The sequence below is a fragment of the Sinocyclocheilus rhinocerous genome, unplaced genomic scaffold, assembly GCF_001515625.1.
Source record: "Sinocyclocheilus rhinocerous isolate Xijiao unplaced genomic scaffold, SAMN03320098_v1.1 scaffold938, whole genome shotgun sequence".
In the NCBI taxonomy this organism is placed as follows: domain Eukaryota; kingdom Metazoa; phylum Chordata; class Actinopteri; order Cypriniformes; family Cyprinidae; genus Sinocyclocheilus; species Sinocyclocheilus rhinocerous.
Window position 1 is genome coordinate 235,956 of NW_015665007.1, and position 12,333 is coordinate 248,288.

Consider the following 12,333-nt stretch of genomic DNA (forward strand, 5'->3'; position numbering starts at 1 on the left):
CATTAAACCTAGCCAAGGCGCTAAAGATAAGGTCAAACGAGCTTGTTCAAAGTGCCATGAATCAGCAGCAATTAACTTCATTTTATTGCGTATTAAATTAACTAAATATTATTTTCTGTATAATACTTACTCAGCTGGCCTTCCTGTGAAAATCGAACTGAATTATAATCTTGTATCTGGTGCAATCATTTATTACTTTTTTCCCGATGCTTTGAAATTTAAGTGTATGCTGCCATCTAGTGTCATACTTTGTAATAACAAACTCGCTGGAAGAAAATTTGCAACTACATAAACTGTACTTGTTATGGCTGGTACTAAATGCAGTTGTGTGTGTGTATGCAAATGAACTTTCTTTACCCGTATTTACATCTGCTGTGAAAGTGATGTGTAGGTTTTAACTTAGCTTGTACAGATAGATATTTTAAATGTGATATTAAATCTTTATTTTTGTTTTTATTTTGTAAATAACAGTCATTAGAGGAAAATTGGAATCAAGAAGTCCTAGTTTGAGGTGAATTTCTTTTTTAAAGAAATGTATGCAAAAATGAGCTATAATTATAAATAGTAAGTTTTACTATTTTACACTAACAGTACAGATATATAAGATAAGATTTAAGATATATAACAATCTATAATTATAATATAATCTGTAAATTGTTTTGTATTTATTTAGCAATGTTATATAACAATAATAAATATTTATAAAAAAAAATAGTGATACACTTGTATTCTTAGTAGTACACATATCCACAAATGTAGTCTATTTTGTATTACAAAATCATAGAAAACCCTGCATCTTTTGGCATTTTGGTAAGGGTTTCGTAAGTGAATTTGAAAATCATAATTTGCTGCAGCTATAAATAGGCTAAATAAAAAAAATAAGCAAAAAACGTATATGCCAAGCCGACCACAAGTCTCTTGATCATACTGTTGAACTATGAAAAATAGGCCTAATTGGGTCTAGAGTCAGGTCTCATTGGTGCAATAAAGGATCTACCTTGATTTAAGCGGACAATAGTGGGTGTGACACTGGATTATATGATGAATCAAAGTTCAGTTCATATGCTATCATAGCTCATTTATTATTTTATTTATTTACATTTATAAGTCAGTTTGAATAGATCGTGTACCGTTGAATTGTCTCTGCTGGACTGCAAGTCGAGGTGTCTAGGTAGGCAGCTCATTCATTGAGGCCCCCCCCCCTCAGGAATACGACAAAGGCTGCCAGTCTGCATTGAAGCGAGGGATGTTCTAACCTAAAGAGCGAAAGGGGCAGACAGACACCGGCTGCAGCCCATCCGCCCCATCCAGCACAGCAGAGCACATGATTCTCTCCTCCTGCTCTTAAAACCATCACTAGCATCCTCTGGTAGAGATGACAAGCCATTAGATGTGTGCTTTCATATCGACTGTGCTCATCGGATACACTCGCACAAGTAAGATGAATATGCTTTTTTTAAGCAAGATGCACAGCACATTTATATTTATTAGTGCATTCATATCGCTTTTTAATTGATGAAACATGTAATCACGACTTCTTCATTGTGCTTTCCCTTTGGGCGTGTTTAAATAACTTGAATATTATATATTAATTATTAAAATATATTATGTTATATAATTATAAAACAATAACACATTAATGTTTATTAGCCTATTTAAAACATATATTGAACATTTTCTATAATGTCTTTTTAATTCTGTTATTTTTGTCAGTTGGATAAGCGCACGGAAATGTACATTTCCAGCTGCTTATTTTATTATACATAGCATAGCATAATGTGCAATAGGCCTACTTATTAACAAGTAGGCTATATGCACAAATACATTTTTTATACAGGAAAAAAAAAGTCGGGTGATATTCAGAATAAATGCAATTATAATTTTAACATTACTCATCTATCCACAATTTTCCACAGAGATACTACAGCCCCGGGTGTTGACATGGAGCTGGAGCATTTCGACGAACGGGACAAAGCACAAAGATACAGCCGTGCGGGTTCACGTGCGAACGGCCTCCCGAGCCCCACGCACAGCGCCCACTGCAGCCTGTACCGAACACGGACCCTACAGGCTCTGAGCTCGGAAAAGAAAGCCAAGAGGGTCCGGTTCTACCGCAATGGAGACCGATACTTCAAAGGGATTGTGTACGCTATTTCCAATGACAGATTCAGGTCTTTCGATGCTCTGCTCGCAGACCTCACCCGCTCCCTATCAGATAATATAAATCTGCCTCAGGGCGTCCGGACCATTTATACCATTGACGGGTCGAAGATTACAAGCATGGATCAGCTGGTGGAAGGTGAGCCTGGGTGTCTGTATATGGAGGTTTAGGGACATCAGTATCTTTTGTTTCTTCTTGTTCAACTTGACATACATGGTCAACTGTGCATTAGATGTGTCGGTTTGGATTTGTACCTGTTCTCCACATGAAGACAACAGGCTGGAAAATTCTGGTTTTGGAGCTAGTCTGAAGTGGTTATTAGCTGTCCCAAGAAAGACCACTTTTAACACTGACAACCTGCTTGTAGCTGGTTTATTGCTGGTACTAGACAGTCTAAAAGCTTAAACAAGCTATTGACCACCAGTTATATCTTAAAATGAGACTTTCCAGTCATGCATTATTTTTCTGATGATATCTAAAGCCATAAAGAATCTGAAAACCTTTAAGACCGGATTTGCTCTTTAAATAATACATACCAGTGTTTAATTGGTCATTTTAATCCATTTATTCCTTATGCTCTGATATGAATGGCAGTTATGACTCCATCGATTAATGTCATGTGAAGTGAAAAGCTGTGTGGTTGTAAGAAACAAATTTATAATTAAGACATTTCAACTTTAAATCATCGCTTCTGGCCAAAATACAAGTCCATAATCCACAATATTGCTTTCTTCAGTGAAAGTACCTTCCCTTTTGCACTCTCACATCAAAATCCAACATGTTTGTTTATAACTGTAGAAAGCCTGATCTGTGCACATTTCTCTCCTGATTTAGATGAGGCAACTTTTTAACCGAAGAAAGCAATATTGTGGTTAGAGGACTCATATTTTAGCTGTAAACAAGGGTTTGACTTTTTTTTTATTACAAACACACAGTTTGTCTTTTTACAAGATGTTAACTGATGGACTGTAGTTATGCTTATGACGTAATATAAGTCATATATGGATTATTGTGATGCTTTTACCAGCTGTTTGAACTCTCATTCTGACGGCACCCATTCACTACCATTGGTGAGCAAGTGATGTAATGCTGAATTTCTCCAATTGATGTTTTATTAAGAAGGTTCGGGATGAGCACGTTCAGATAATCAATCAATTCAGCACAGGTGGAACTTGTCTAGAAAATCAACTTAACTAGCATGATGTATATTAATATATATACAGCCATCTCACCTCTGTCCCACGACAGTTTTCAAGAGTCCCTCCTCCACCCCAACTCCTCACTCTTAACTATTCTCATCCCAGACTAGGGATGGGGGGTTCTCTGGGTTCAGGCTATATTCCGGGCTCGGAGCCCTCCCTCAGGACAGCAAGCCAAACATGCATACTATTTGCTCAATCCGATTATATGTAAGTGCGAACTCGTGAAATCAGTTTTCTTGAAGATCTTAGATGACCTTAGTGTGAGCAAATTTTTAGAAAATAAGCACATAATATCTCTGTAGTGTGTACACCAATCAGAGAATCTACTATGTGGAAAGTCATCGCATTAGTCATGTTTCATATCTGGGGTCTCTGACACCTCAAACAGAGCATGCGGTTTGTAGTACTGAACAAGGATCAAGCTTGTATTGTCCGAGCGGATATCAGAGAGCCCTGTGATTTAAACCAATAGTCATTTTAAAATGCTCATTAATATTTAACAGCTTCTGCATCTGCTATACCACTCCCTTCCTCTCAGTGTTGACCAATAAATCAAACCGGAGAACTGAAAGTTTGTCCTTGAATTATGTGTTAAATGACTCTGATTTGATTTTGAAATAGTAGCAGTGGCATCTCAGTGGTGCCTTTTTATGTAGGACACCCATTCATTCATTCATTCTCAATGCTGCCAGGGGTAGAATGAGTGCAAATGAGCGAGGTGGAGGTTATTTCAGTCTCTGCCGTGCACTTAACCTTGACTGTGTGACCTCTCCATCATTATGGACTATTATAAGGAGATTTTATGTCCATTGACTGTATTAAACTCAGATGTGGGCAAATTAATGGATTTTCTTCTGTGTCCTCATATGATGCTAAACATGGAAAGCCATTTTTAGATAATCTGAAGTTGCAGGATACTCTCATCAAGGCATATAGTTTACCCAAAAATTCTGTAATCTTATACCCCTCATTTTGTTCCAAACACATATGACTTTCTTCTGGGGAACCAAAAAATTAACTGATAGTTTTTTTTTTTTTTTTTTTTTTTAACAAAATTAAAGTAAAGACGTGGAGCTTTCAATGTTTCGTGAGGATGCAAAAGCATCTTACAAATAGAATGAATGTGTTTGCTGAAGCAATACAATAGCTTTCTGTGAAGAACAGACCAAAATTTAAGTCAGTACTATTAATAAAGTGTATTCTGTATTGGCATCTATGGTTCCATGAAGAACCATTCCATTCCATTCTACAGAACTCTTTTTTTTTTTTTTTTTTTGTCAAATCTTTTCAGTGAAACTTTTGAACCGGTTCACAAAAACAAGTCTGAATGATTGGTTCTCAGTGATACTCACTGGTTATTTCACTTATTATTTAATTTTGTATCACAGGGGAGAGTTACATTTGTGGATCAATTGAGCCTTACAAGAATCTGGAATACACTAAGAATGTCAACACCAACTGGTCAGTCAACGTCAAGACCACTGCATCGGCACGAGCGCCCACCTCTCTGGCCAGCGCCACGGCTGGTTCAATAGAAACCAAGGATAACAAGGATTTCATCCGACCCAAACTGGTGACCATAATCCGCAGCGGGGTAAAGCCTCGGAAAGCCGTGCGTATACTTCTCAACAAGAAGACGGCCCATTCGTTTGAGCAGGTTCTCACGGATATCACAGATGCCATCAAACTGGACTCTGGAGTGGTCAAGAGGCTTTATACGGTGGATGGTAAACTGGTAGGTACAGTGGGCATTTCATTTAAGTAGATAATTGAACTTTTGTATTGTTGGATGCAGTATATGATACTATTATTTGGTTGAAAGAACTATTTGGATAGATCATTGGACTCACTGTATTTGTCAGAAGCCCGTGGATAAGGAGATGCTTGTGGTGCAGAAATTACACATTTCAGCTTTAATAAAGCAAAGCTAGTCTCCTGACTTTTACCTTAGTTAGTCAAACAAGATGTTTTTTTGAGCGCCCTGCCCTGGTTTCTCTAAAGGTGAGGTTGCTCATACATCATCATCTCAAAGAGGTCAGTCCGTTCCTCACTCTCTCCTTCTTCAGTGACCTGCTTTTTTTGCTCAGTTATTTGGTGAAACCATATTTAGAGTTGCTAGAGCTGTACTTGTTTGTGTTAGAAGAAGTTGGTGGTAATGAGCCAAAAATGAGTACTGTAAATTAAATGCTGGGACTACTTTCAGACTTTACTTTTAAACAAACATAAAATAAATGAGGTGCTCTCTGCTTTAGAATGTAACAACAAAACATTTATTTAATGCTGTGATCCAATTCCATTTATAAAAGAGAATTTTGATCTGGTTTGAGTAGATACAGTACATTGGTATGCATGTAAGAAGAATGCTTGTGGTTGTTATTCTGGTTTAGTGTTATTTAGTATTATTTATATACTATTATAGTATTAAAATTTTGAATGAGCTATACATGTATATATTTATATAGTATTTTCTTATTTTGTAATATTTCTATTTAGCTTTAATTTATCTTTATTTCAGTTTTCTTAAAATTCAACTTTTAACTTTCTTTTTTTCATCTAATATTTATATATATTTCAGCTTTATTTTAGTTAAAATGAACAACAATGCTCTGCTAATTTTTTAACCGACAAGACTTTTTTGACTATGGGACAGTTTGTTTGGAGCAACCTGTGACTTTTACATTTGTGGCAACCTGTGACAATGACATGTTTTACTTCTGGGCACAATAGTCAAATCTCATGAATCTCTCCTTCTGCGCTCTGAACCTTGCAAGCTTATGTTTTAATGCCTTACGCCACCCTATTGTCGTGATTTCAGTATTTGCTCTTTGCTCATCAAGTGTTGCTGTTATTTTGCTGAGATATTAATTTCCCTAGATAATTTGTGTTTATGTTGCTTGAATAAGAGCAAAAGAGATTGATAGGGAGATAAAGGTAAATACTGTGGAGAAGGAGATGGAGGAAAGAGATCAGACAGAGGGAGTCAGCCGTATGGCTGGGGACTGGGTGATGGTGACCTTTCTGTGTCTCCGCAGGAGCAGACTGATGAAATGACAAGCTGTCACTGGAGGGCCTTAAACTCATTGGCTTTCAGTGGTGTTATATTTTCCTCTGTTTACACTAGGGATGTAACGATTCACTTAACTTACGATTCGATTCGATTCACGATTTTGGTTTCACGATTCGATTCACGATTTATTTTTTACAAAATGAGATTTAAGACAAATTCTAAATTAAATGTGTCCTTTTATTATTGCTTGGACAAAATACTGTACGCACCCACCGCAGATCAGAAAGAGAGACACTAGCGCTGTGCTGTGTATATATCTGGTGAATTGACTTTCATCATCTTATGCATACAGGCCATTAAAAAATATATAATTTACAAAAACAAACAGAAGTCACAATTTAAGGGTTGAACGTCACGCAAACAGATATTTCTAGGTTGGAATATCCCCTAATTTCTCACATCCCAAGTATGTGAAGGGCCTCTCCCCTCTCCTTGATTTCCCTCTTTGGTTTCCATGGCAATCTGGTTGCTGGGGATGGTTGCTTAGGAACAGCCTCTGCGGCAGGAGGGGGTGCAGTAGTGGTGATGTTACAGGCCGGGGTTGGGATAATGGATGCTCAGGATAGCGATCAAACAGGCCTCACACACGAGGCGGCATTATGCATGGCTGTTTATTTTCTCCTAGAGAAACATTTACTACACCCCTCAAAGCATTGCTGTAACGGGTGATGATGTGCCAAGGAAATTGATTTCTGGATCGATGCATTGTGATCCTACATTTTCCAAAAAATGCTTTAGTAGGTTTGATATACAGTATATATGAATACAGTGACTGCTCAGCATTTTTACAGAGTCAAAATTTATGTTGATAAAAAGCTTATTAGTAGGGCTGTCAATTGATAAAAAAAAATTAATTGAATTAATTACATTACAGTATATGTTGATTAATTAAGCAAACTAATCCCAATTAATCCCATAATTCAATATTTGCTGAGAAAAGCTTTCAAATAAAGATGACTCAAATATATTATTGTGGCAGATGTATAAACCGTTGAATAGACAAAAATGGTTTTAGAAGTCAACATGTTGGTTTTATTTCTGCATCATTCAGTAAATTCCATTTTAATGTTTATGGAAGTGCAATGCATTTGAAAAGTGCCTTTAGATATTTCTTGGAGCGGAAATTCAGAAGATTTGACCATCTAGGAACAGTTAGCCTATTGTGAAATCTCTTAGCAAGATGGACATTTTGCCTTCAATTTTGCTCTTATAAATGATACATGGAAGATCTTGGCCTTAGCCATTGTTTCCTGGCCTTATCTAACCTTCTTCTGAGAGGAAGTTCTCTCAGAGCGACTGATGCAAGCTTTGAAATGTATTAGGGTGTTATTGGTTTGTTGATCTGTTGACAAGCATTTTTCAGGAACTCTTGCTGATGAGTAACACCACTCCATGCATTTGGGTTAAGTGCTCCAGATGGAGGATCCTGACAAACGTTTAATGCTTCAGACTGACAGAATCTATGTTGCTATAAAAACTAAGAATACTAAACTATTCATTACATGGCTTTCTGGAATACTTAATTCTGATTGGTCAGTCACACCATTCATCAGTCTGATATTTAGTAATATATTTATATTATATTATTATATGTAACGAATCAGCTCATGGGAAATATGAATAATTAATCATAACTAGTTATAATTAATTATGAATATTTTAGATCCGCTGTAGACTAAATTCTATTTTAATAATAACATTTAATTTTAGTAACCAAAAAACATGTCTAATTAATTGAAATCATGAACCTGTATAAAATGTAACAACAATTTATTGATATTTGGTCCCTGTGAAATCTGTTTAATTTTTCCAAAACTCTATTTTCAAAATTTTCTGGATTCCATTTTAATGGTGAAAGTAAATTTAAAAGCATGTATTTCCAATTGAATTCATAAAACTTTAACGATTTTAGGGCTGCACGATAAATCGCATGCGATATTTAATGTGCATCTTGTCAGTAAAGCCGCTTCTGTAATCAGCGGTAAATCTCCGTCACGTGCGGGCTTTCACATGAAGCAGCATTTACTACACAGAGCCGTTGTTCACTGACAAGCTGTGCAAAACCACGTTCATATATGTGTAGCTTTGTGTAGCTTTACTGACAAGATGCACATTAAATATCGCATGCGATTTATCGTGCAGCCCTAAACGATTTATTAATTTATTAATTGATAAAAAAAAACTATGATATCTTTTCAGAAGTTGTGTGTTTTTTGTTTTATTTTTTCTGGATTTGTAATTTAATACAAATTTATTAAAGTGCTGCACAACTGTTGAAATTTGCCAAATTACATGACATTCTGATACTGTAAATTACATTTTTATGACTAGATTCCACGTTTTCCATTTTTATGACCATACTCCGATTCTGCATCTTTGAAATCATAGGACCATACATTAGCGAATGTGTTTGACTTAAAGCCTTTGATGCTTGGTTTTGGGTTATCTGTTTGCACGTCTAGGTGTTTTTGAATCAGATGTTTCATTTGCTTCTTCTGAAATTACCTCATAATGCATTTTCCAAGATCCAAAATCTCCAAAATCCAAGAACTGGCATCTGTATCTATAATCTAATATGAAAATAGTTACGCCATCTACTAGCAATAGTTAACCGCTGAACCTAACCAGCCTAACACTGAACCGCTGGTTTTAATGCTGTCAGAACGCAGACCTGATCAGGTCTGTAAGCCTTGTGAATGTTCAGTCCATCCTGACAGTATTCTGGCTCCAGTGTAAACCCATGCAGTGACACGTGGGAGTGGGAGTAACACTGCAACAAGCTGACTTGCATTTAGTCATTACTCATTATCTGCCACTGCTGGACTTATGTAATGCACCTCAATAGGCAGTTCAATTTCCTCCTGAAAGGTCACCTCTTGCCATTACTGCGAAACATGGAGAGTCCTTTCAGTCCAAACAATGCTGCCATTTCAAAAATCAAGCGCAGAGAAATTGCTGACATAAAATGCATGGGTTGTCATCAAGAATTGGTTTTATTTTTACTGTGCTGTATTTTGTTCTTATTCACAGGGTTTCCACACCTTTTGACCATTGCATTTCCATGACTTTTCATTAGAGATGCACCGATTGCAATTTGATTGGCTGATTCCGATTTCCGATTTTTTTTGTAAGGGTGCACTCACACAATGCCGGCTCCTGCGTAAGCAGCACCACACGCATGCATCGTGGTACTCTCGTGAACGTGCATCGAAGACTGACAGGGAAGAGAAGAAATAGTTGAATAAAGTTTTTGTTTTCTTTGCACACAAAAAGTATTCTCGTAGCTTAATAAAATTACGGTTAAACCACTGATGTCACATGGGCTATTTTAATGATGTCCTTACTCCTTACTACCTTTCTGGGCCTTGAACGTGTCAGTTTCATTGTCTATGCAGTATGCAGGGTAAAGAAAGCTCTCGGATTTCATCAAAAATATATTTTTTGTGTTCCGAAGATGAACTATCCCTTTAAAGAAAAAGAAGACCTCTGTAGTCTATAAGTCAGGGTTATTATTGTTAACTAAGGCCATGTCCACACGTACACGGGTATTTTTATAAACAGAGTTTTTCCTTCTTCCGTTTAAAAAAAAATCTCCGTCCACATGAAAACACAAACGCATGCTATGAAGCACTGTCAAGAGCATGCCAAGCCAACAGGTGGCGATATAATCTCAACCGTAAAGCCATGTTGGCCAATCAGAAGCCTGAAAAAGTTTCCAGTAGGCGGAGATAACAGCGCAGGCTCCAACGTCACAAGCCAAAAACTGCGTTTGTGTGGGGAGGAACGGCCAAACCGCGTAGAAAAAGCTGCGGTTTTAAAAATAACCACGTTCGTGTGGACAGGGCCTAAGACTAAAACGTTGAAAATAAACATTAACTAAAATAAAATAAAATATATAAAAAAAAAACACTTTATTTATTTCAGCTAATTGCCAAGACAACCTTTCTCATTTTTGTTTAGTTTAAGTTGAGGTACTAAAATAACAAACTAAAGAAACTAACATTTAAAAATGAATTCATAAATAATATTATATAGACATATTATTTAAAAATAATAAAAAATAAAACTTTGACTAAAACTTTAACTAAAATTAAAGTGAAAACAGAAAAAAAAAAAAAAATTCTAATTCAAAAATATTAACAAAAACTATAATAGTTTATCAATGATACTAAAATAACACTGCTGTAAGGAAGTGCCACCTGCAGGATTCTGAACTTTTCGGAAGTGATTTCTTCTGATTAGCTGAGAGAACACTGTCATGCTGAAGCAGTGCAAAGTTAACTCTAATAGTACATCTCCATCTCATAAACCTCTCAATAATAAATGATAATTCTCCAGGATGCTTTTACCCAACACAGGAAGTATTTTGATGGTGTAGATATTATAGATTAGACATCATTTGCTTATGGTCTTTTGTGCACATTGTGCCCCACTTAAACATATTCACTTATTGATATATAATGGTAAAATTTCTCAATGGAATAAACCATGTCAGACTTTAATTTTATATTAAGTATTTATTTAGAATAATGTCTACAGTAGGGTTGCAAAGGGGTGGAAAATTTCCGGAAACTTTCCCAAAATCCCTGGAATATTCCAAAAAAATACTGGAAAGTTTCCAAAATTTCTGGAATGTTTCCTAAATTTACTGGAAATGTTCCACCTTTTTTCAACCCTAGTCTACAGTCACTTTATTTTAAGGTCCAATTCTCGATATTAACAAACCATTAACTACGACTTTTGCCTCAGTAAACTCCCAGTTTGCTGCTTATTAATAGTTAGTAAGGTAGTTGTTAAGTTTAGATATTGGGTAGGATTCGGGGTGTAGAATATGGTCATGCAGAATATGTGCTTTATAAGTATTAAACAGCCAATATGTTAATAATAGGCATGCTAATAAGCAACTAGTTAATAGTGAGAATTGGTCCCTATACTAAAGTGTTACCATGCCTACTATTCATTTATAGTTTTACCAGTCCGTGTCTTAAAGATTCGCCACCACAGTCTTGCCCATGTGTTTCTAACCTGTGTTTAAGAGGTCCTGAATGGCATCGGTGAGCACAGGCTGGCTGCGTTTGCCTGATGAAAGCTTCTGAGTATTAACAGCGGGAGTCTGTCCAGATCAATGATCTGTGGGTTATTGCTGGGACATGTGGCGGCCTGTGCAGCTGCTGCTGTGTCACTGAGTCTATGCTGAGAGGAAATCAATACTCTCCCAGCCGCACCATCTTACAGTGTTTGGCTTGCCTTTCCTGCTCTACTGAATATGTAGATCTCAGTTCTATGGCAGGGAAATTGTCCATATTGTAGTGACTCGTTTTAGGAAATCAGAATATTATTTTGCTTTGTGGCAGATGATAATGCACAGATGTCTGCTGTAGGAGAATCTGGCTTTGTTTGAACTGTAATTCTTCTGTCTCTATTAAGTCGAAGCGGGAGTTGGGTTGAATTATAGTAGCACCTAAGGTCACTATGGACAGTTGAATGGAAAATAACTATGTGAATATTCTTCAGAATCCTCCTTTTGTGTTCCAAAGAACAAAATAACAGCATATGGGTTTGGAATTACATGAGTGTGAGTAAATAATGACTGCATTTTTATTTTGGGTGAGTTTGGTTCAGGTTGTGCTGCTAGCATCCTTTCAATACAGCAGTGATGAACCGTATTCAATAAAAGTAACCAGATTAATTTGCACATAATTTCAACCAAAACAAAAAGAAATGTAGTTACCTTATGATAACATAATATTGGTAGATTAAATTTAATCCAATGTTCCTCTCAGCATTTAGTCAGTACACTTTGTCAACCTGGCCTGGATTTCCCTTATGCTTCCAGCGATAGACCCCACACACCCTCAGAACCCAGACAGACTATTTCTAGCAAATATGCTAATGTATTTCCT

General features: G+C 36.4%; 1 protein-coding gene across 1 annotated transcript in view; it reads left to right on the forward strand.

The window, feature by feature from the left end:
• The first annotated feature begins 1,370 nt into the window (after positions 1-1,370).
• LOC107730822 (serine/threonine-protein kinase DCLK1-like) overlaps positions 1,371-12,333 on the forward strand; it is a 29,257-nt gene continuing 18,294 nt past the window's right edge. The window contains 3 exon segments of the mRNA XM_016541760.1: positions 1,371-1,436; positions 1,917-2,299; positions 4,752-5,098. Of these exon segments, the coding sequence (XP_016397246.1) occupies positions 1,942-2,299; positions 4,752-5,098 (705 nt within the window). The 5' untranslated portion in view covers positions 1,371-1,436; positions 1,917-1,941.